General features: G+C 36.1%; 1 protein-coding gene across 6 annotated transcripts in view; it reads right to left on the reverse strand.

The window, feature by feature from the left end:
• Rgs7 (regulator of G protein signaling 7) overlaps window positions 1–23,517 on the reverse strand; it is a 461,036-nt gene that overhangs the window by 2,048 nt on the left and 435,471 nt on the right. For 5 of the 6 annotated variants that reach the window (XM_077802474.1, XM_026390748.2, XM_077802475.1 and 2 more), the window contains 7 exons: window positions 20,499–20,573; window positions 12,734–12,832; window positions 11,639–11,700; window positions 10,368–10,478; window positions 8,494–8,619; window positions 3,435–3,621; window positions 332–421 (listed from right to left, as the gene is read on the reverse strand). In XM_077802474.1, the coding sequence (XP_077658600.1) occupies window positions 332–421; window positions 3,435–3,621; window positions 8,494–8,619; window positions 10,368–10,478; window positions 11,639–11,700; window positions 12,734–12,832; window positions 20,499–20,573 (750 nt within the window). The remainder of the gene's footprint in view (window positions 1–331; window positions 422–3,434; window positions 3,622–8,493; window positions 8,620–10,367; window positions 10,479–11,638; window positions 11,701–12,733; window positions 12,833–20,498; window positions 20,574–23,517) is intronic. The other variant, XM_077802476.1, reaches the window with a different exon arrangement.

Genomic DNA, 23,517 nt, shown 5'->3' on the forward strand with positions numbered 1-23,517 from the left:
AAGCCATTTTCAAATTTTTGACTCTTGTTACTTTATTTATTATAATATTTGATTTCCTTAAACTAGGCATGTAGAAGATTAACATGAAACATGAAAACAGTTTCTCATATATTTTATAAAGCAAGAACATCTGCAGAAACAAACAAAAAATAATACAATAAGCAAACAACCAACAAAAACAAAAACAACTTAAATGGCCCTTATAAAATGAAAGGATTAGGGGAGGGTCTTGAAGTATGTTCACTTACCATTAGTTTGATACCCTGGGCCAAGCAGAGGCAATTAGTCCAAATAATTATAACTGAGAACTAGCTCAAGAAAGAACCAATACCTTTTTCTTTGCCTGTAGAAGTTCCTGATAGGCACTGGATCTTATAAAACGTGGGTATGAATCACTTTTCATCAGTTTGTAAATATGCTCCTGAAAAGATAAAATGGTTGAGGTGCTTTTTTATTATTTTTCAGGAAAAGTGAACTATTATGATAAAAACATAAAATGTGGTTAAAGAACAAATTTAGTGGCAGCTAATCATAGTAATGACAATGCTAATGAAAATACCTATGTTTATAGGACATTTATATCTTCCGATTCATTATTTGATTCATGGATACATGTTTTAATTGGTTTGGGAGCTACTGAGGAGGAAAATCACATCCAGTCATGCTTTTTTAAAGATGGAATCTGGTTAATGGTTAATGGGAAGTAATGAAATAACTTTGAATCACATTGTTGATTTATACCTAGCATATTTGAGAATATAAATAAGTCTGCTATCTTTTAAAATTACTCCAGGCCAGAAGCAGATGTTGTGAAGTCAAGACTGAGTAATCATCCTAGATACCTTTGGCCTCCGCATTTACTGGGAGGATACAGACAGTCCAGATGAATCATCTCCTTGGTACAAATTACATGGAAAATTGTCATCCACACCTACTTTGGGTCAGAGCTCAAGTCCAAAAAAATTTGTTTTTGGTGATACTTAATTGCTAAGTCTCCAAATTCACTCTCTTTTTTTCTCACCCATGCATAGAAAGATTAGGTAAATATCAGATCACTCATCTGCAATAAAACTGCAATGTTCGATTTTGGTTTTCTTTTTCCAGTTCTAGGCAGCAAATGCAGGGCCTTTCAAATGCTAGGCAAGTGCTCTACCACCAAGCTACACTCTCAGTACCCATTCTATTTTTAGTGATGAATGCTGGTAGAAAAAGAAGTCAAACAAAGAAAAATTGTATTCATCTGATTCATACTTGATCTATTCCTGGATGATTCTGCTCTGGTCTGTTGTAATTCAAGAAAGATTAAATGCTCCTTAGTCTTCCCAGTCTAGAGAAATATCAGTCAAATATATAAGCTATTTGAGAGTCACCTGGATGTCTGAATCTTTTCTTTGAAGAAAATACATATTTTTAAAAATGACTCTTTTGGTTTTCATTTAACACACCAGTAATAATTTGAAGTTATTCAGAAATCACTAAATGACTGTCATGATTAAACCTCAAGATCTAGCCAAGGTTGAGCTTTTAGAACATGGTAAATTTGGAAGTGTATTGGAATTTATTTAAAAGTAGAAAATAATTCCTGGTTTTGAAGTTAAGCATTTGGGGATTCAGATACTGCCTTTCTTAAGATCAACCACTTATAAACAACTACAATTTAGATCAATTTATTCATTTCTCCAATTCTTAATTCTCTAATTTATAATATATTATTGTTATGAGGATTAAAGGAATGATAAATGCTTAGCAGAGTTTGGGGTATGCACAATAAATGCTCAAATATACATAAGCATAGGCCAGGGAATCGTCTAGCAAGCACAGGCCTATGTTAGTCAATTTAATCCTCAAAAAGCCCGAAAGAGGTTGGTGACCAATATTATGTCCATATAAGACATGAAGAAACTGAAGTGTGGAGATGTGCAATATTTCTAAAATGTTACCCAGCAGAGTTCAGATCAGGACCCAGGCAATTTAGCTCCAGAGTCTTCATTGTTAACCATTACATCACATTTCTTCTCACATAATAGCAGAAATTTCTAATATTACATCTCAACAACAGGATAACACACATTTGGCTACACACACACACACACACACACACACACACACATACACACGAGTTAAATATCTGAGCTTAATTGGTGAAAAAAGTAGACTCTTAAGATCTGGTAGTAATGTTTCCTATAGATGAATATTCCTTTTCATTTTATTGGGGATCCTATTAAGGAAGAATATTTTTCAATGACACAGATAACTAAGAAAGATTCTGTTTAAGACTTCAGGAAGGAAAAAAAAAAAAGACTTCAGGAAGGGCATTCCAAACATTTTATAGAAAAATGTCCACATTTTATCTTGAACCTAAAGAAAGATAAATCACAAGGGAAGTGATCATTAGGACCAGAATTTTCATTCTGCTCTCTGTCATGTGTCTCTATAAAATGTCATTATTTTTACAGAGGAGACCATGGCTGAGACATGTGGGATGGGGGTGTTCAGTTAGTTGTTAAAATTTGTGTTATTTTACTACACATTGGTTCATTTCTTTAAACTAGAGCCAAGAAGAAAGTTATTTTCTACCAAGAATAGAAATAAGGAAGAACATTTGTGTATCTCACTATCAGTTCATTATGTTAGTAATATTAAAAACAAGAAAATTTTCAGAGCTAATATTCATTTTAAAAGAAGTAGGGGCCATGAGTGTGACTCGATGGTAAAGCACTTATTCAGAATGTGCAAAGCCCTAGGTTCAATGCCAGTAGTGCCCCCCTCCCCCAAAAGAAGAAGTTACAAAGCATACATGTTCTTATTTTTCAGTTTTCTTTCTAAGCACCAATACTTTTCTGGAGGAAGTAGAAATTCTAACTAAGGTTCAGAGAAGAGAACACCAAAAATTTATCTTAGAAGTTAAAATCAATTTCCTTTTTTGTAGATGGAAAATTAACAAATGCCTGATCTCTTATTTAATTTTTTTCAGCAAAGACAAAATTTGTTTGACAGAAGGTTAAGCAAATTTTGAAATGACCATTCATAAATACTGAATAATCTAGGCATGTGAGAATCTCAAAATCTCCATATTGAAGACACAGAAATGTATGGTACCAAGGTGGGGGTCACCATTAATGTTTACTGAAATACTGGGTACCAAATAAGGAAGAAAATAAAGTAAAACTTTTCAAATACTTCAAGTATGTTTCTTCATGAAATTTTCTTATAAAAACCTATTCAAATTTATAAAAAATTCCCAGGATTTAAAAAAAATAGTTACTTTAAAATACATTTGTTCTTTTCTAGATCAGTGAGAGTTATTTTGCATATAACCACCTAAATTGAAAATATTAAAAATAACTGCCAACAAGAATGAAAATAAAACGAAAGTTTCACCACTGTCCATGTCCAGGAGAGCTTCTGTGACATGAGGCCTGTTGTGTACCAACCTGAGCATCTTCGAATGTGTATCGTCCAGGTTCCTTCACGTTCTGTGTGGTTTTGTCATAACTCTTGGAATCCAGGTTGATGGCACTGGGGGCTCCTGGAGCCAGAAATTCTTGCCATATTTCCTGAACTCTTGAGGGCACTTCTCGAATAGGTCTTTTCTTCAGGTCCTCCACTGCTAGCCAGAATCTATGCAAAATGTGACACTGAGCTTTTACTTCAATGGTTTATAATCTGAAAAATTCTTGTAATATTTACTCATCATAAACCTCATCCTGATTCTTAACAGAAAATTCACTTTCTGAGGGCTTGCAATATTAGACCTGTATTGGCTTTTCCTCATAAGTTATATGCAAAGGTAAAAATTTTCTTTGAAAAGAAATACAGAAAACCTCTTACTTGGTTGTGATTAGAACCAAATCTGAGCTCTAACTTTATTGAAGCAACGTAGCACTTTTAGAGAAGCTTTTATTAGAAAGGAAGAGGAACTAGGGCTGGGGATATAGCTCAGTTGGTAGAGTGCTTGCTTCACATGCACAAGGCCCTAGGTTCAATCCCCAGTGCCACCCCCACCCCCCACCAAAAAAAGAACTTGATTTGTGGTTGGGGATGTAGCTCAAGTGGTAGCACGCTCACCTGGCATGCGTGAGGCACTGGGTTCGATCCTCAGCACCACATAAAAATAAAATAAAGATATTGTGTCCACCTAAAAAAACTAAAAAAAAATAAATATAAAAAAAGAAAGGAAGAAAAACAAGAAGGGAAGGTGTGCTCACAGAGCTTCTAATGGGGGGTTGTGTTTAAAGTAGTATATTATTCTGTATTCTTTGGATCTTTAGTCCATTTCAGGAGAGGCATTCCTGCTCTACTTGGTAGGGAAATTACCACAAAGCTTTCCTGGAATTAAAAGAGGCCTGGATATAAAATGAGAAAATGCTCTAGCAGGAAATATCAGGCAATTAACTAATTTTAATATTTCATTGAGTTACAGAGTGACAGCGCAACAAGCTTTTATATGTGATTGTGTGAAAGACTTAAATTTGCAGAGGCATCAGAGCATTTTAGAAGCCAGAAAAATATATACTGGTTTACTTCTGAATGTATGTTTATATAGAGAACATTTATGCTGAAGGAACACTGAAGTATGTTATGGCTCAAAAAAGCAAATAACAAAACATAATGAGAAGGTACCACGGTGAATTATGGGTTTAATTTTTAAAAAGTTTATCTAGGTTATTTCAGTTGGATCTAAAAATAATCTTGAAAAGATTAAAGTTCATATTGCAATAATTTGTAAATGGAAAAAAATATGTGATAAAGGAACTGGGAAGCTTGTTATCCCCAACAGGCACAATATCATTCTACTGATATACGTGAGCATCAAATGGAGAATCCAACTACAGAAGTGCAGGAAATTGAGGCTGCAGAGTCAGGAGAAGCACAAAGTGATAAGCAGTAGCTTCCTTTCTACTAAATTTTAACATGGGCATTAATGAAAGGTCAGAAATCAGTGGGCTGGGGATGTGGCTCAAGCGGTAGCATGCTCGCCTGGCATGCGCGGGGCGCTGGGTTCGATCCTCAGCACCACATAAAAATAAAATAAAGATGTTGTGTCCACCGAAAACTGAAAAATAAATATTAAAAAATTTTCTCTCTCTCTTCTCTCTCTCTCTCTTTTTTAAAAAAAATCAGTAAAAAGTCACTTAAATTACAATTAAGAGTATCAAATACTACTCAGACTATTGATTTTTCAGTTTTCATTTCCCTCTTGTTTTGTTACAGAGATAATCCAATGTGGACAAAGCCTTAAATATGAAACAGCCATTATTACTTTCAGAAAGGAAGGAGCAAGACTTGTCTTCCTAAAACACATATTTACATACTGTGAAGTCCAATAGGATATACCATGTACAGTTTGAGGCTGCATGAGTGTTGGAATTGATGCTCATTTAAGCTGATTTCAGCATACTTTGAAGACATCAATCAAAAGAAAGTCTCAGTCCTCAAAGAACTAGTAGTGAAAAAAGACCACTTCAAAGGTCAGAATCCCAGGAAGCACATGAGAAGCTCTTAGGAAGAGTATAGGCCAGTCAGTGTTAGAATGCTGAGCAGGAAGAAACCCCAATGCTAAGGCTAGCACATGGCTGTAAAGGTGGGGTCTAAGAAAACTCTTTGAGATATAGCGACATCTGAAATGAAATGGACCTGGAAATAAGGAAAAAACTGTCAAAGTGTAGAGATGTTAGTAATAGCACGTACACTGATACGGGATACAGGTACTACGTACTTGTTTACCATATACTTATCAATCTGTATCTTCAACTAGTCTCCACAGCTCCATAAACTAGGTGCTATTATTTCCCCTGCATTAGAAGAGGAACTGAGCATATGAAGATTAAGTAATTTATTTAAGCTTGTCCTCCATTAGTGGTATAGCTGAGGTTTTGTTTCTGGAAAATCTGTAGCAGATGTCAGGCTCATAACCACTCCTTCCCACCGTCTCCCTAAGAGCATCATTGCCTTTCTTATCCCCATCATTGCTGTAATTGTTTTAATAGCTTAGTAGAATGGAACAGGCTCATTTAAAATCCTACATTTTAAATTTAATAGTAGCTGGAATCTAAGGAAACTTTTTAATGTCTTTAAGTGAAGTCTTGCTTTCCTCCTCAATAAAATGGAATAACAATGCCCATCTCCGTGAAGTTCCATTGGATTAAATTATATAAATTTATGTAAAGGCCACTGACAAATGCCAGGTATATTTTTAGGCACTCAATGATAAAATTCATGCTATTTATATATTTCTTTAGCATGTGCTTTATGCTAGAGCTCTGCCTGAAAAGGGAATGAACAAAACACATATCAGTAGACAGCAGGGGTGTATTTGAGTAACATGTGGTTATGGATAAGCAGGGTTTTTTCACTTTTTTCCTGTTCTAATGTTTGAAGAAAAAGCTCATGTGACTGGCACATTCCCATGAAGGGTAGGTCCCTAGAAGGCTGCTGCTGCTTAGAAAAGATGTACTTAAATGTACTTAATTCATAGTCCTCTTGGCTAAGTGGACCCTGGCATGTGATTCAGATAGTAGGTGAAAGCAGGGTGGGGCTCAGATTTGGGAATCAGTGGACAGTAGCTTGGTAATGGTTTATAAAAACAACAACAACAACAACAAAAACAAGAATGCTACTTACATGCAATATGAGTTTGCATGAGGTGTAAAACCAGCTCAGACATATTTTGTTTCTCTCTAAAGTGAGGCAATAATACTTACATTGTTGGGATTATTAGATGCGTGATGATCAGAAATAATGAAAGGCAAATAAATGTAGCACAATATGATTCACAGAAGTAGCAGATATAAAACATATTCTGGTGTATGTTAGGTGTTCGAAATTCTATCTGCAGTTATATCATTCTGTAAGTCATTTATCTATACTTAGCAAGGAAACATGGTAGGTATATAGTAGATATTCAAGGAGTATATATATATGTGTATACATACATAAAAATATTGAATATTTCTTATATGTAATTATTTAGTATGGAAATCAGTATGGCATGGAATTAAGACAAGAAATGGTTAAGGCTTGATTGAAATAAGGAATGGGCAATGATTCAATTCATGTGTGAAGCAGAATATTCACATGCTACTCTCTTTGCCCCAGAATTTCTTCCCTCTTCCTTTCTTGCTTGGATATCTTCTTATCAACAGCTCTCAGCCTGGAAGACATTTCTCCTAGTATATCTTTGCCAATGTCTAACTCCAGGTTAGGCATTCTCCAATACTTCTCCTATCTAAACATCCATCATTTTGTGTTGTGACTGGGTGATGCTGGTAAGGCATGTTACTTATTTCCTCATAACAAATAATTATAATGTCATCATATTTTTAAAAACTTAGAGCAAAATTCACCCTCCCATTCTCTAATATTCTAAAAATATCCTTTTATCTTTATTTTGTATACATTCTTGCTTCAATAACTAGTAATATGACTTAGATATACAAAGTGTTATTAGCAGGCCCAATAAAACTATATTTGCTAAATTGCAGGTCTTGCAAAAGCCCGGCTAGAAAGGATTCCCAGAAACTTGAACAAGAATTGGAAAGTGCTTCCCAACAGTGCATGACAGCACTCATAGAAAATTCCAGATTCTGTTTGTGGGCATTCTGCTCCATTCAAGAGACATCTGTCAATGTTCTACATATTTCTGAATGGTTTGTTATTAGTATCTGTTAAATCTCCCGAAAAGAATGTGACAATGCCTGGCACTGCTTAGTTCCAAGGAAAATAGATGAATTTCACAGGACTCTGTAAGTCATGGGAAAGTAAAACTAAGGTATGAGGTTTCAAAAGGATAATGAATTAAAGAACACATGCAAAAAGAGTTTCTTGTAGTGAAAAGTTATCACTCATTTAAATGATCTTAAACAGAACTATTAAAATCCACTCTAATGTCTCCTTTTAAAAATGATATTTTCAGGTGCCCTTTAAACTAGAAAATTTAAAAATACATAAGGATGATGTTTACAACCAATGAGCAGAACACATGTGTTGCCTCATTAACAGCTCTTCAGGGCTCTTACCTGTTGTGAAGCTGTATTTAAATGAGCAAAGTAAATAAGCTGCCCCAGAGCTTTGTCTCAAAATATTTGACATAGTGTTGACTCCCTTCTCCAACTTACTTGAGAAGTTATACTCACAGAAGGTCAGAATTGATAAATAGGTGATATGTTTTAACAGCATAAATACCATTGGCCATTCTCCACTTCACCAAACATGGCTCTAAGTGCTACGCTTCTTTGTAGAGTTCATTTCACAAGTACTACACTTATACAGTTAAAAATCCAGAGACAGTGTAAAAGTCAATTATTGTGAGGAATTGATAATAATGGACAGCTTTTGTCTTTTCCCTTCTATTAGATGGCAGAAATTCAATGTGTTCATACCATCATTACAATGTTGGCAGAAGTGTAATTGGTTTCGTGAGTCCAAAATAACGCAACATCAGAGAGAGTGTTGCTCTGGCTTGTGGTGTAAGAATCAAGCAGTGTGTCTTACCTTAAGTTTTCTGAGCTGAATTCTGACTCTAGAAATTTAAGGAACTGTTCTCTCCCAACTGGGTCTTTCAATGCCTCATCCATGCCAAAACCCCATCGTTTTACCCTCTGTTGGCTCGGTTCTTTGCTATAGAAGATAAAGCCAAATATAATTCTTTCAGTACAACTCCTATTTTCTTTTATTAGATTTGTCCTCAAAATCATGTATGCTTTAAAATTACATTTCTTAACTGATCATTCAGAAGAAAAATAAGTATCTGATTGATGGTTCTTAATAAAATCATGGTGTATTATAAGAGTAACATTAATATCTTACTTTTATTAGGTGAATTCGGTGCTAAATGGTCTAAATAAATTATCCTATTAATTATTTTTCCAGTAACTTTATAAGTACATTCTTCTTCTTCCCATTTTATAGATGAGGAAATGAAGGCATGAAGAGAGTTATAACTTTCCAATGTCAGACAAGTAACAAGGGGCAAATATCCAGACAGTCTTACGTTAGAGCCCCATTTCTTAACCACTAACAAATGCATAATGGCGGAATGTACTGGTGGTGTGTGTGTGAAATGCACTTGTATTCAAAATGACATACTAATGTGTAACTCTGCTGTAATTAAACATATGACCTATTCCTGGTGAGTCATGACTTTTGGGGGATTCCAAGTTCCTCATATGTAAAATCTATAAATTATGGCTGAGGAGTCTAGACTCATCAAGTGTTTAAGATCCATGGCTGGATATGGACGAAAAAGAAGGTCTATAATGCAATCTTGAGAAGGGTTAGAGTACTAATCCTCTCTGTATAAAGAGACATGCAATGATCTCTGCATGACTGCCCAAATTGATATAGTATGCTTCTCCTATAGAGTCTTCAATTGTGCTTTAGTTTTCTTAAGTCAGTTTGTTTTTTAGTGTGTTCATGGTGAGTTCATTTTGTTTTAAAACTGAATTTATAAAGGTATACTTATATTAAGCTTAATTAAGTAAATAGGGATTTAGTATTATTTTGCTTGAATACATGGGCCTTTTTGGCTATGTGGATTTTCAAAGAAGCTAATAACCATGAGCTAAATTTCAAGAACTGAAGATCTGAAACCTGACTAATCCAGCTAGAAACCTGTACTTCTAATTTTACAGCAGTGCAAATATTTTTTAAAATTAAATTTATTTTTATATTGATACATAAAAATATGAACAATTATACATATTTATTAGAGTACCCTGTGATATTTCAATACATGTATATATCATGTAATGTGTAAATCAGGGTAAACATCTATTTCATCAAATGTTTATCATGTCTTTATGGTAAATACATTCAGAACTCTTTATTTTGCTTCAAGAGATAGTACATAACTTTTATCTATAGTCACACTACAGTACAATAGCATACCCAAACTTACTTCTGTGTAACTATAACTTAGAACCTGTTGGTGGACCTTTCCTGACCCCTTTTCTCCCCAGCCTCTTGTAACCACCATTCTCAACTTCTCAACTTCTCAACTTCCATAAGATCAACTTTAAAAAAAAAAAATTCACATATGAGTGAGAATATATGATACTTTTGTTCCTGTGCCTGGCTTATTTCACTTAACACATTGATCTCCAGTTCCAACCATGTTGTCATGAATGACAGATTCCATCCTTTTTTAATGGCTGAGTAGCATTCCATCAACAATGCAAATCTTAATGCAAAAGCAAATGCCTGGGGTTTGAAAACCTCAAGCAATATCTTGAATGATAATGTTAAATCATGAATCAAATGTAAAGAGTAAAACCATCATTATAATTAACCAATTACAGGGTTCTTCCTATTTCACACAGTCCCTGAAATAAGTGACATATCTCTGAGGAAAAGAAAATGTCACTTACCTTGCTTCAAGTTCCCAGAAAGTAGTATCGTCAGACAGCCATGGATTAGAAGGGTCAGGTGGCACAAGAAATGGGTCGTATTCTACATACTGTTCCGTATAACTTAGTAGACTAGGGAGGAAGAAAAAAAAATTCCTCAGCTTTTCTGGCTGAAGTTATACCCAGTCCAAAGAAAGAGAAGCAATATAAAAATTCTGGGTCAAAGAGTCCTTTCCCAATTACAGAATAAAGCCCAATGGCAATTTTCATGTTTCAATAACATGAACGCAACAACTTAGTGGGCTTTTTGGTGGACAAATTTAGTTAAAGATTCCTATCTTTATCTATCCCACGCCTGAGCTATTAAGTCACTATACTTCCATTAAAATGAAGCAACATGGAAGAGGTCTGCATGTTGAAGGGCAGCAGGAAGGGTCTGTTCCAATTCTTTGTTAACCAGGAAAAGGGATTAAAAGGAAATCATTGCCAACTGTAATTACAGGAATGAGGCAAAAGGAGAATCACTGACAAAAATATACTTTTAGAAAACATTTACATTTAGTTGGTCATGATGGCACACGCCTGTAATCCCAGCTTGGGAGGCTGGGGCAGGAGGATCACAAGATTGAGGTAGCCTCAGCAACTTAGCAAGAACTTTAGCAACTCAGTGAAACCCTGTCTCAAAATAGAAATAGTGAAAGCTCTAGGAATGTGGCCCAGTGGTTAAGCACCTCCTGTTAAATCCCCAGTAAACCTGCCCCTAAAAAAATTTTTTTTTAAAAATCTGTGTTTAAAAATTGAAGGAAGAAGAAAGAAAATAAGTTGGAGAGATAGGTTTTGGCAATGCCCCAAAGTGAAGAATTTGAATTTCATTAAGAGCAGATTTTTAAAAAGAAGACAAATCTAAAATTTGAGATTAATTCAAATTCTGAAACCATGCAATAACAGAGTAGACTGTGAATGTTCAGATCAATTTATAGAATCTCAGAGTTGCCAAAAAACAGTCAGTAAATTAAGGTTCAATTCTTTAAGTAGAAGTGAAAAGATTTAACTCCTTGGCTGTATCTTATTGTTGACTGCACAAAGATAGAACCTCTTGGGATTTAAAGCAATAATGATCATGCTTCCCTTTAAACTGTAACAAATGAATGCTTTGAAAGCTTTCTATGTGTATAAAGAAAATACAAAAACCAATTATTTATCTTAGTTCCCCTTCCAACAGTTGGTTCTTACTACATATTTAACTGTCTCAAGCAATTTTTAAATTTACAAAGACATCTTGAAATACTTACCTATCAGCAACTTTTGACATTTTTAATCGATGTCTGTCTAACTGTATTTGCCAATATTTTATCTGAAAAGAAGGTTAGAGAATTAGTTACACAAATGACAACACCACAGTTTTCACCTCTAAATTCTCATAGGGCAATTCCAAAAAGGTGTATATCCTGTCGGTAAAATTTCAAAGTTGACAAATGCAGAGCACTCGGAATAGTTAACAAAAAATGAAAATGTATTTGAATGTAAACATAACCATATATCTTAAGAACAGCACAGTTTGAATGTTTTACTTACTATAACAAAATGTAACTTTATTAGAAAAGTGTTCTGGAGTTTTTAAACATTAATTCAAGGTGAATAATCAAATCCATTCCCCACAGATATTTAATTAAGAAAATAAATGTATTTTTAATTTTTTACTATAATTTCAAAATAAATCCTATCTCCTAAGACTATCCCAAGAAAGCATCAGTCAGATGTGTTTTGAGAATAATTTTATGAAATTATGACACATGCTTACATGGATGTAAACACATAGAGAAAAACTATAAAAATTTTTCTGAATTGCTTTTCCTTTATGGTGATTATAAATACACTAGAAAATTCTAAATCACATTATTGATGAACCATACTATAACAAAATAATAGAAGAGTCCAAAATGTGGAGGAGGAATGATGATTAAACCAATCAAGAAATTTAATTATTACTGGATATTAGAAATTGATGTTTGCTTTGAAATATTTATTGAAGCAAAAACTATTGATCAATGATTTTTAAAAAGAAGCAATATATCCTATGATTGTATACCAGTGTTGATAAGAAAAAACTTCCAAAGGTTTGAAGACATCAGTACCACACAAATAAAAATCACAATTTTTTTGTGATGATCACTTAGCAACATTAGATATGGGACTTAATGTCCCCAATCTCTTGTCCTCTCATTAGCAACTTCATTACATTTTTACCTGCAAATATTCTATATGAAATAGGTGACCATACAAATTACCTTTTAAAATACCCATTATGAACATTTGCTATCTGGTTGCATAGTGAATGTTAATAGTGATAAATAATCATTTGAAAGTCATTTTCTAGGCTGACTCACCTGTTGATGCAGCTCATCTTCTGTTGGAGGTTTAGTTTCTGGTGTGGGTGTGTGGGTAGGACTGTGACTTCTAATATCATTTTGTAAACCATAGACAGACTATATTAAAATGAAAAATAAATGTTAAGACAAAATTCCATTCATAGTCACAGATTTCTGGGAAAAAAATTTGCGTCACATCTTCAGTAAGGTAGCTCAAAATTTATTTAATGAAGCTTCTATCAAAGTCCAAAAGGCACTGCTATCAAAAATAAAATTTAATACATAACATTTAATAAGTATTGATTCAATAATAAAATAGAGGTGGATATAAAATAAAATAGAAATTTAATAACTCATGAGAAGATAAAAATTACCTGATTTTCACATAGGAAGGAAATGGAACACTGACAAGAAGGACTATGTTGCAGATTCTGCTGCCTTGTTTTCTCATGGTATAATCAGACGACCCAGAGTGCTCTGACTTTCTGTCTCAATACTACCTACTTACATTATGATGTTAGTCTCACCATTGGGTACATATGCAAAATTAGTGACCCCTAAGGCTTCACACACCTCAAATTCTTGATGCTGCAATTCTTTTTTTAAATTAATTTTCCCAAAAGGTCAGAGCTATTAATTAAAAAGATTCTTTTTAGGGAGAGACCCATTGCTTAGTAAGTATAAAGAAAGGTCTAGAGACTGAGGGATAAAAATTTCTCCCCAACTGAATGAGTCACCCAACATGTTAGTTCAAGAGAGAATCCAAATGGCTTTTTTAAAAACAAAACAAAAAAAAAATCAAAGTATTATTACTTTAAAACAAAGCATTAGATGTGTCCTGGAGTACTTCTTTGAACATGAAAATAAAAGATAAGGGCATAGTAAAACTGCATGAGCCCTGCAAAATTAACATTTCCAGATAGATTTGCAAAGAAATTGTCATTTAGATGAAGGTAGATTCAAATGCTTAATGGAGTCCATTCTCCGGCCCATCAGCAAACTTGTGGGTATCTCTAAGTTCAAATGTGTTTTGTTCCTGACCTACTTTCACTTGGACCAAAACTAAATGTTCTGTCAAAATTACTTCTTGGCTCTGTAACCTAGACACTTTGGACTCAATGTTTTTTTCTCTTTATAGCTCCCATTATTGCTTGTTAGCCCTTTTAAAACACACTTTGACTTGGATTTAATCATCTGGATCATCCACTTCCAGACTATTTTAGAAAGGCCCTTATAAATCTTTTCTCTTGTCCTAGCTCAAACCTATTTCCTGTCAATGACCATCCATTTTAATACCACATATGCTATTCATAGGACTGGGCTAAATGACTTGTCCTGCTCTTTTTTTCATTTGTTTACTCATTCATTCACTCATTCAACATTTACTGAACACCTCTATATACTGGATATAGTGCTAAGCATAAGGGTTATAGAAGCAAACAAAACACATATGCTTCCTCTTCCATTGGAACTTACAGTCCTGGACCAGGGAAACAAGTTGCCTAATCACACAAATAAGTATGATTAAAACTGTGATAAGTATTATAAAGAAAAAATTAAAAGACATAAGGCCTGGAATACCAGAGGTTATACATTGAAGAAGCAGAAAAAGCCTAAATAAACTGATACTAGTCATATTTGAACATGCTTAAACAGCTTTTTGAATTCTGAAATAACATTTGAGTTTGATTTTTTAAAAATTAGGCAAGTGAAAGACCACTAGTTATATAGTTGAACTTTGGGGTGCCTGTTATTTCTTCAGTTGTATCACATTAATTTTTGATAAAGAAAATAAGGTCTCTGAGACATAAACTTTCCATTCTTTTTACCATTATTTTTTTTTCTTTTTACAGTACTAGTATTGCCTTATCACTAAGCTACAACCCAGCCCTTTTAAAAAGTTTTTGTTTTGTTTTGTCTTGTTCTATTTTATCTTGAGACATGGTCTTGCTAAGTTGCTGAGAAAGGTGGCCTCAAACTTGCAATCTCCCTGCATTGGCTTCTAGAGCAGCTGGATTTACTGGCCTATGTCACCATGTCCAGACCTTGGTTCAATTATGTTAAAATTTTTAAAATAAGAATATACATGTCACATAAACAGCATTTATAAAACAAGATAGCTGAGAGTTTTAATAGTAAATTTTCTGGCTAATTTGAAAATTAATTAAAAAGACTGTTAGAAAAATACTTCAATATGAGATGTCATAAAACTAAAAAGATCCATTAAGTTACATGCTATCTTTACATTTCCATTATTATTTCAAAATGCATGCATTTCATGTGAGCCTCATTAAGTTCATTGGGAGGTATTGCTTTACGTCTTCCAGGAAACTCACTACTGGGTCTGAGCTTACTATAGAATTTCTAATTTTTGTCTAACATGCAGGTAAACACCAGAAACTTCCAATTTCATTAGTCAGAGTGCTGTCTGGGAGGTAAAGGAGTGAAGTCTTTGCAATGTCTTAATGTTTACAGGTAGGAGAAAGTTAAATCAATAACTTGACATTCATTTTGAACTTTGTGAGCAAAATCAGCTATTTAGTTGAGATGTTTTAACTTGATTAACACATCCTTTTCTCCATGGTGTCTAGAACAGGCATTTTTCATATATAATGTTATAAAAATTATTCATTAAATGAAACAGATTGGACTCCATATGAATCTATTCATGTATGATTTCCTTTCACATTTTATAACTAAGAAAAATTCTCTTCTATTTTTTTCCTTTGTTGTCTGTAGAGGACTGCTATGGTCTGAATATTTGTGTTCCCCTCCCAATTTACATGTTGGAATCCTAGTTCCCTAGGTGATGGTGTTTGGACGTGGATCCTTTGGGATGTGAAGAGGCCACGAGAGTTCTGCCCTCAGGATTGGGATTAGTGCCCTTGCAAAAGAGGACCCAGGATGAAGGTGCCATATAGGAAACAGAGAGTCTTCTGCACTGGGGCTTTGCTTTTGAATTTCCCAGCCTCCAGGACCATTAGCAATAAATTTATGTTGTTTATAAATTTCCCAGTCTAAGATATTTTGGTACAGCAGTCTAGCAGTCCAAATGGACTTTTAAAATAGAGCTTTAAAGTGCAAAGTGTAAGAAGATTTTCTGCCTATGTGGAATACAATCTCTAGTATTTTTCTTATTGGGGCTAGTGTGAGACTATTTTCTTTCCTTCTGGATTTTTCAACAGAGAACAGACTGTGACCTAGTCTGCCTCCACGTGGAAGAAGCCAGTAGCGACAGCTCACCAGAGCAAACCGACTAGAGAGAGGGCCTGAGAGCTCCTGTGCTCTCCAGTGGGCTCCTGGGTCCAGGCACAGCCAGCTGCAGCTCTGCTCCTGCCTACTCCCTAGGCTTCAGTCCATGAGCTGTGGTCAATAATATTAAATGCACACCAAAGTTTAGATGAAGCTGACAGGGGAGGAAAGACAAGAGGATACAGAACAAGCTGACGGTTGTTTTGGAAGATGAGTTCTGAAGCCACAGGAGGCAGTTCCAAAGTGTGCCTCAGTAACACATGCAGCTGATTTTGTCATTTTCCTCTGGCTTTGTGTTCTTGGACCCTCCTAGCTATTGTCATATTGTCACAGGTCCTGCCTGTGGTGGTTAATTTTATGTGTCAACATGGCTGGGCCACAGTGCCAAGATATGTAGCCAAACATCGTTCTGGTTGTTTCTGTGAGGGCTTTTTCTGGATATGACTAACGTCTAATTTAGTGAACTCTGAGTAAAGCAAATTGTCCTCCACCATGTGGGTGGGCCACATCAACCAGTTGAAGGCCTAAACAGAACAAAGACTGGCTTCCCATGAATAAGAAGAAATTCTACCTCTAGATTGCCTCTGGATTCCATCTGAAAGGCTTCTCTGGCCTCTGCTCTCCTGCATCTAATTTTGGCCTCTCCAAGCCCAACATTTAAGTCAATTCCTTAAAAATTTTGTTCTCTCTGTGTATACACACACACACACACACACACACACACATATCTTGTTAGTTCTATTACTTTGGAGAAACTAATACACAGCCCCTTACAGTAAAAATTTTTGTATCCAATCAAAGATCACCAGACACACAGTACCCCTTAAAACTTGCCTATATTCTTTCTTAGAGACTTGAGTAAATGCCTCTTAACTATTTTGTTGGTTTCAATAAAGCCTGTTAAAATTAAGAAGTGAGATTTGAAAGCTGATCAGTCTACTTGGGTTATGACAAATAAGAAATATTATCACAGCCGATTCTCAAAGAAATGAACAGCAGCCCTCTTTGCTAAGGTAGTATCCATTTTCAAAGATTAAACGTGGTCCAGGGGTTTTACTTCCTTATTAGTGGGATATAAGACTAAGATCAATCACAAAGCTAAGAGAAGGTGCAAAGGAGACAGCACTATCAGGCACGGGCGACTTCCAGGGCAGTTGGCAGATTTCTGCCTTTATAATCACATGGTGCAGCCTGTTCAGCCTGGACAGAGCTGTTTCAGAGGGCGGTGAGATCATTATTCACCGATAAAAAGTTAGAATCACAAATCTTTATTCCTTTTATGTTATAGACTGGGCTGTGTTCTCCCAAACTAATATGTGTGATGTGAAGATAGGGCCTGTGGGAAGGTAATAAAGATTAAGTGAGGTCAGAGAGTGCCACAATAATCCAATAGAATTGGTGTCCTCGTAACAGGAGGAAGGGCTCCTGAGTACACAGCAAAAAAAAAAAAAAAAAAGTGGTTGATTTCAAGCCAGAAAGAGAACCTTTACCAGGGAATGAATTTTCTAGCACCTTGATCTTGGACTTCCTGTCTCTAGAGCTACAAAATAATAAATTCCTATTGTATAACCCGCCCAGTGTGTGGTATTTTGTTATGGCAGTCCCAGTAGACGAATACATAAAATATGTAACTATACTAAGGTTCAGACATTTGTCTGTCTACTTGTTCACAGTCTGCACCCTTATTAGACATGAGTTGTGGAAACAAGGCCCTGCCTGTCTGTTTTACTGTGAAATATCCAAAGAGCTGTGTAAATTGGACATGTAGTGGAGAGTTGTTAATTTCTCTAATTGGTCCTTCCAGTTCCTAACCAAATATGGCCTAACACAGTATCTGCAAAAGCTATACAACCAAGTCTTCTCTTTACACATTTGATAAACATGTCAAATTATCTCTACTGAGTGATAATTCAAGAATTCTAAAGGACAAGTAAGTATGTGCCTTAGAGTCCTCAAGCCTTCTGCATAAAATATCATCATTGTCTGTGAGGATTCTAGCAAATTCCACACGAATGTCCATAAAAAGCTATACTGATCAAAAAATGAGAAAATCAGTTTTCTCTAATTGTAGAAAACAATGGTATTTATACTACTTGCCATTGTTGTTTTTTTTTTTTTCAGAACTTCTGTTTTTCTGTGACAAATTTTTGGGCTACAGTTAGGCCTTGCAATTCTACTACAAATGATTGACAGTGAATTAGACTGTGTCCTAGACAAATCAGTTAACACTTAAGGACTCCTCTTTACAGCACTTCAACTTGTGATGCCTCAAGTTTTTTTTCCATCATTAAATAAGGACCAATGATATGTGAAGAGTAACTTTGTATAGGGATACTTTTCAAAGTTTCAAGAAACATGCCCATTGAGGCCCAGGTAAGAAACCGATACTGAATATAGGGCTATAAAGACTGGGTGATTGATCACTTTATCATGATGAAGTTCTGTCTTGTTAATCTGTATCTTTACTCTTCTGAATCAGAGCATGTCTGATTTGGTGGGAAAAACATCATATACAGAAAGGTTTTTAAAGGATCACTCCTCAGAATTCAGGGAGAAGGTGGCTAATTGCATTTTTGTTTTTTAAATTCTTTTTTTTTTTTAGTTGTAGATGAACACAATACCTTTATTTTATTTATTTATATGGTGCTAAGGATCGAACTCAGTGCTCCATGCATGTAAGACAAGCACTGTATCATGAGCCACAATCCCAGCCCACTGATTGCATTTTTGAATTTTGTTCATTAAGCTAGTACCTGGCACACGGAGCATGAATACCAAGGATGAAAGAGCTGAGTCTAGAGCTAACTGCAATAGAGACATGTAGCCAGGCTTTGCCTCTTTCTCTCAGAGTTCTTAGGGGCAAAATGTTTGAGTATCATGTCTAAATGGGGTGTGTATCACTTTCCCATGGCTTCCTTTTCCCTAACATCAAGGTAAACTGCCTCCAAAGGAAAAAAAAAAGGTACTTGTGCAACATTAGGACCTTTGAACATGATGTTGTACATCTAGAGATAGAAGAAAAAGACTGCATGAAATAAGACTACAAAAATTAGTTTAACTATAGTTTAGCCTATTGCAAGTATACTTATTCTGGAAAATGCTACAGTTAAATAAGGAAAATGTCACAGAAAAGAGAGCCTTGACCTTTGGGGAATGCTTGTTGCAGACTACAAATTCTTATGTGTATTGAAGTTTTTAATGGAATTAATAAAGATGTCTTCTGTGTGTAAGATTACTTTAAAACCATGCAGATATCACTGCTATGGGTTTTCAAAGGGCTGTTTATTTTGTCAGGTACTGGAGATTGAACCAAGGGGTGCTCTACCATACCCACAATGCTTTTTATTTTAATTTGAAACAGGTTCTTGCTATGTTGCCCAGGCTAACCTGTGGGAAGCCACCATGTCATGTGACCAGCATTTTCCTCTCCTGATCGGTTTGAGGCACTGTCCATCACTCCCAGTGATCTGGCCACTTTCACATGGCTGTGACAGTAGCCCTGATCTGATCTTGAGAATAGTAAAAATGCAACAAATGTGTCTTCATGCGTAGGCATACCTTCCTGCAGCCCCATGGGTCCAGCTACACTCACCTGTTCCTTTGTGATATAACCCCTTGCCCTGTTTGGGATAGAATGTTCCATGGGAACTCCCTTTTTGTGTCCCTTTCTCTTGCTCTGCCTGTGGGTGTGGCCTTCCTAGATGTCAGTCAACCTGCTGACAGCGGACATCATGAAGCTAGATTCAGCCCCTTGAAATTTGACTCCTTACCTCATTTGAATGGCTTCTCCTCAATAAAAGGGGTCAGCATGTGCTTGTGCACTCTCTCTCTTTCTGAGGACCCTTAAGGACAGAGGAGCCATCATAGCACCCTCAAAGAAAAAGGCATCTCTGTCTCTTGTGTGGTTATTTCGTGCAGCCCAGTTCCCCTGAAGTGACCCTGAGTGTTTCAGTCACGAGGAATGCGACAGTAACCTAGAACTTGTGATCCTCCTGCCTCAGCTTCTGGAGTAGCTAGGTTTACAGGCATGTTCTACTGTGCCCAGCTTCAAAGGGCTATTTAAAATGTCACTGAGTTCCAAATAGTTTTCCCCTTAGGCTTTCTCTCAGACCAAACACTGAAGTACTACTCTAAACTTATGGTTGTGTCACACAATGTGGATGCTAAAAAAAACATTGTCCTTTCACACTTTTTTTCTAATTACATATATTTTAGAGTCTCCCTTTCCTCAAACTTTTATCTAAAAATGCCCTCACTATTTTCCCTTTTTCTCAGATAACCTCCAACTTCCTTTCCTAATCCTTTAGAAAGAGTAGAGGGGTCTGCAGTTTCCCTGACCCCTCCTGTCCAAGCCAGTCAGCACTGCTCTTCTACCTCAGGACACTGGGTGGACCATTTCCTAAGGAGAGAGGGATGGAGGACCAGGAGGAGCAGGAAAGGTTCTTTGAAAAGGGACAAAGGTGTTCTGTGGCCCCCAGGTATGAACAGTACAACTCATCATCAATCAACAGCTGCACAACAAACATTTTACCTTTCTTGTTTTGTGTGGGTTTCTCATTCTGGATGACTTCTTAATGTCCACTTCAGTAGTATTTACACATCCAGGCTGGAAATGGAAAAACAGAGAAACAAAGGAATCTTTGGGTGTGAACTATCTGGCTAGTACCTTCATAAGTGACTCGCTCTCCAGAACCTGAGCAAATGCCATAATGACCCCAGTCACCAGCAGCACTTCCCAGAAGGTCACAGCCTCTTCCATCAGCAGTGGACAGTAATGAAATACACAACACCTTTATATTTCTCTGATACCTTTCTCAACTCCTAGAGAAACCAGAAAATATACTTAGGTTTTGCATGTAAAGTAGTTTACTGATATTTATAGCTGCTAATGGGATAGACAGAGCAAGATTATCCAGAAAGGAATGGGGTAATAACCCCTAATGATATCTGCACACAAATTCCTGCAGAAACAGGCTTTCTTTATTAACTATGATACTACTTCTACTTATTTATTTGTTTGTTTGTTTGTTTACTGGTCCTGAAGATTGAATGCAAAGGTGTTGTTCCCACTGAGCCACATACCTGGCACTTTCTTAATTTTTTTTTTTTTTTTGAGACAGCGTCTTGTTAAGTTATGTAGGGTCTCCCTAAATTGCTGAGGCTGGCCTTGAAATTGCAATCCTCCTGCTTCAGCCTCCCAAATTGCTGGAATTACAGGTGTGTGCCACCACACCTGTCAGAAAACGACACTACTTTTAGATAGCTGCTTGTTTTTCCTAAGTTGGGAAACTAAAATTGTAAGTAGTTGAGGAAGCACAAATCCCACAGTGTATTTTTTTTTAACGTATAACACAAGAGTTTATAGCCAAAAAGAGGAAGATAAAGAAAGAAACTGGTAGTCAACTATGCTTCTTCTTTCCCAGGCAGGAGAATCCCTTTAAACAGGAGGGCTGCCTGCTGCTGGCTTTCTGACAGCCTGGGGAGTGTTATTTTGCTAGAATTGCTGGTGGGTCACACAGAAACAATTAGCTGTGAGCCCCCTTTGTACTTGAAGGAAGAGAGGAAAGGTAGGAGGGAAGGAGAATGGGAGAAAGGGAGTGGGAGGAGGAAGGAAGGAGGAAGAGGAGGAGGATAAAAGGGAAAGACAGACTATGAATGGGAAATATACCTCAAACTTTCCCCTCCCCAAACAATCCTGGAAGCAGTAGGCAAAGGCTGAGGAATATGAATCAAAGAAGGAGACTCAGAAACACATGGTATTGAGAGCTAGGAAGGACTTCAACCTTTAGAAGTAATTAGAAATGGATGGTTTACATGAATTGTGTTTCCATGCTTTCAGATTTTTGGCCCAGGATTTAGGGATCTCTGGTATTAGTGAAAAAAATCAAGTTGTACATCTCTTCTCAACTATTCAATTTCTTCTCACAGGTTGCAAGAAAATTAAAAGCATGAGATGTTTGTGAAAATGAGTACGAAAGTGTTTTGTGGAGTTGGAATAGAGTTGGGAGGAAGGGCAAAGGGGCAGTGCTGGTATGATTAGAAGAATTAGTTGCTTTGTAGAATGAACACATGGAACATTTTCCTAAAAGAACTTTCTCCTTAAAGCACAGGCATCCTAAGAGAACTTCACCATTTTTTTTGTTGTTTTTGTACCAGGGATTGAACCCAGGAACACTTCAACACTGAGCCACATCCCTAGCCCTTTTTATTTTTTACTTAGAGACACAATCTTGTTAAATTGCTTAGGACCTCACTAAATTGATGAAGTTGACATTGAATTTGTGGTCCTCTTGCATCAGCCTCCTGAGTCACTTGGATTACAGGCATTCACCACCATACTTGGCAAAACATTTCTTAAATTATTTTCCACAAGGTTACGTGTAAACTATGGACACACACACACACACACACACACACACACACTATAGTATGTGTGTTAAATAAACTACAAGTTTGGTTTGCATATTTAAATAGGAATAAAAATAGCTGTTAAGCATGGTGATCAGCTTGTTAGTATAGAGCAAAGGCAGAGCACCAAGCTGGGAAGGGGCACTGACTTACTGAGTGGTAGTGAGCAATTCACTTCCAGCATCAAGCTGATCAGTACCTGATATTCTCAACCTTTCTGTGTTCTATCTAAGCATTAGTTTTGTTTTAAAGGGCCCCAGTGATTTTAATATGCAGTCGGAGTTCACAACCACTGATCCAGAGGTAACAAAGATAATGTTTTAAAAATATTAAAGCATTCTGTTTTCATTTCCCTGTTCAATTTCTATTTTATTGCAGTCTTCCTTCCCTAAGCCTGACCCATTAGGGAAGTGAAGACGCTGAAATGCTTCATTCTCCTATTGATATGTCAATACCAATATATCAAGAGCCAAGCTTGATAAGATAGGTCATACAGATCTTCCTCTTTGTGTTGAAGGGTGGGAATGACTAGTATGTGATATTTAAGAAAAGGAAGACATGTCCCTTTGTAAGGTGGAAGGAAAGAAACAATGTTTCTTTTTTCATTTTTTTAAGTTTGCTGAGAGTTTTATTATGAACCTACTCAAAATTTATCACATGCATCTTTTTGGCATCTCTTGAAAGAATCATTTATTTTTTCCCCTTTATTCTCTTAATGTGGTGAATTGCATCAGTTCATTTTTTAATTATTAGTTGTTCAAAACTTTACAAAGCTCTTGACATATCATATTTCACACATTTGATTCAAGTGGATTATGAACTCCATTTTTACCCCGTATACAGATTGCAGAATCACATCAGTTACACTTCCATTGTTTTACTTATTGACATACTCATGTCTGTTGTATTCTACTGCCCTTCGTATCCCCCTTCCCCTCCCCTCCCCTCCCCTCCCCTCTCTCTAGGAAACAATGTTTCTTGTAGGTAGGATTTGCTGCAAGTATCCGTAGCAAGGGCACATATGTTCTGAGAAGACTAGTAGGTGATTGGAAGCCTGAAGTTAAAACAAAGACTGTAGATGTGCAGGGATTTCAGGCTGAGAGCAAATGTCTGAAGACAAATCCCAATAGTGAGTGCCAGGG

The sequence above is a fragment of the Urocitellus parryii genome, chromosome 9 (genome assembly GCF_045843805.1).
Source record: "Urocitellus parryii isolate mUroPar1 chromosome 9, mUroPar1.hap1, whole genome shotgun sequence".
Taxonomy (NCBI): domain Eukaryota; kingdom Metazoa; phylum Chordata; class Mammalia; order Rodentia; family Sciuridae; genus Urocitellus; species Urocitellus parryii.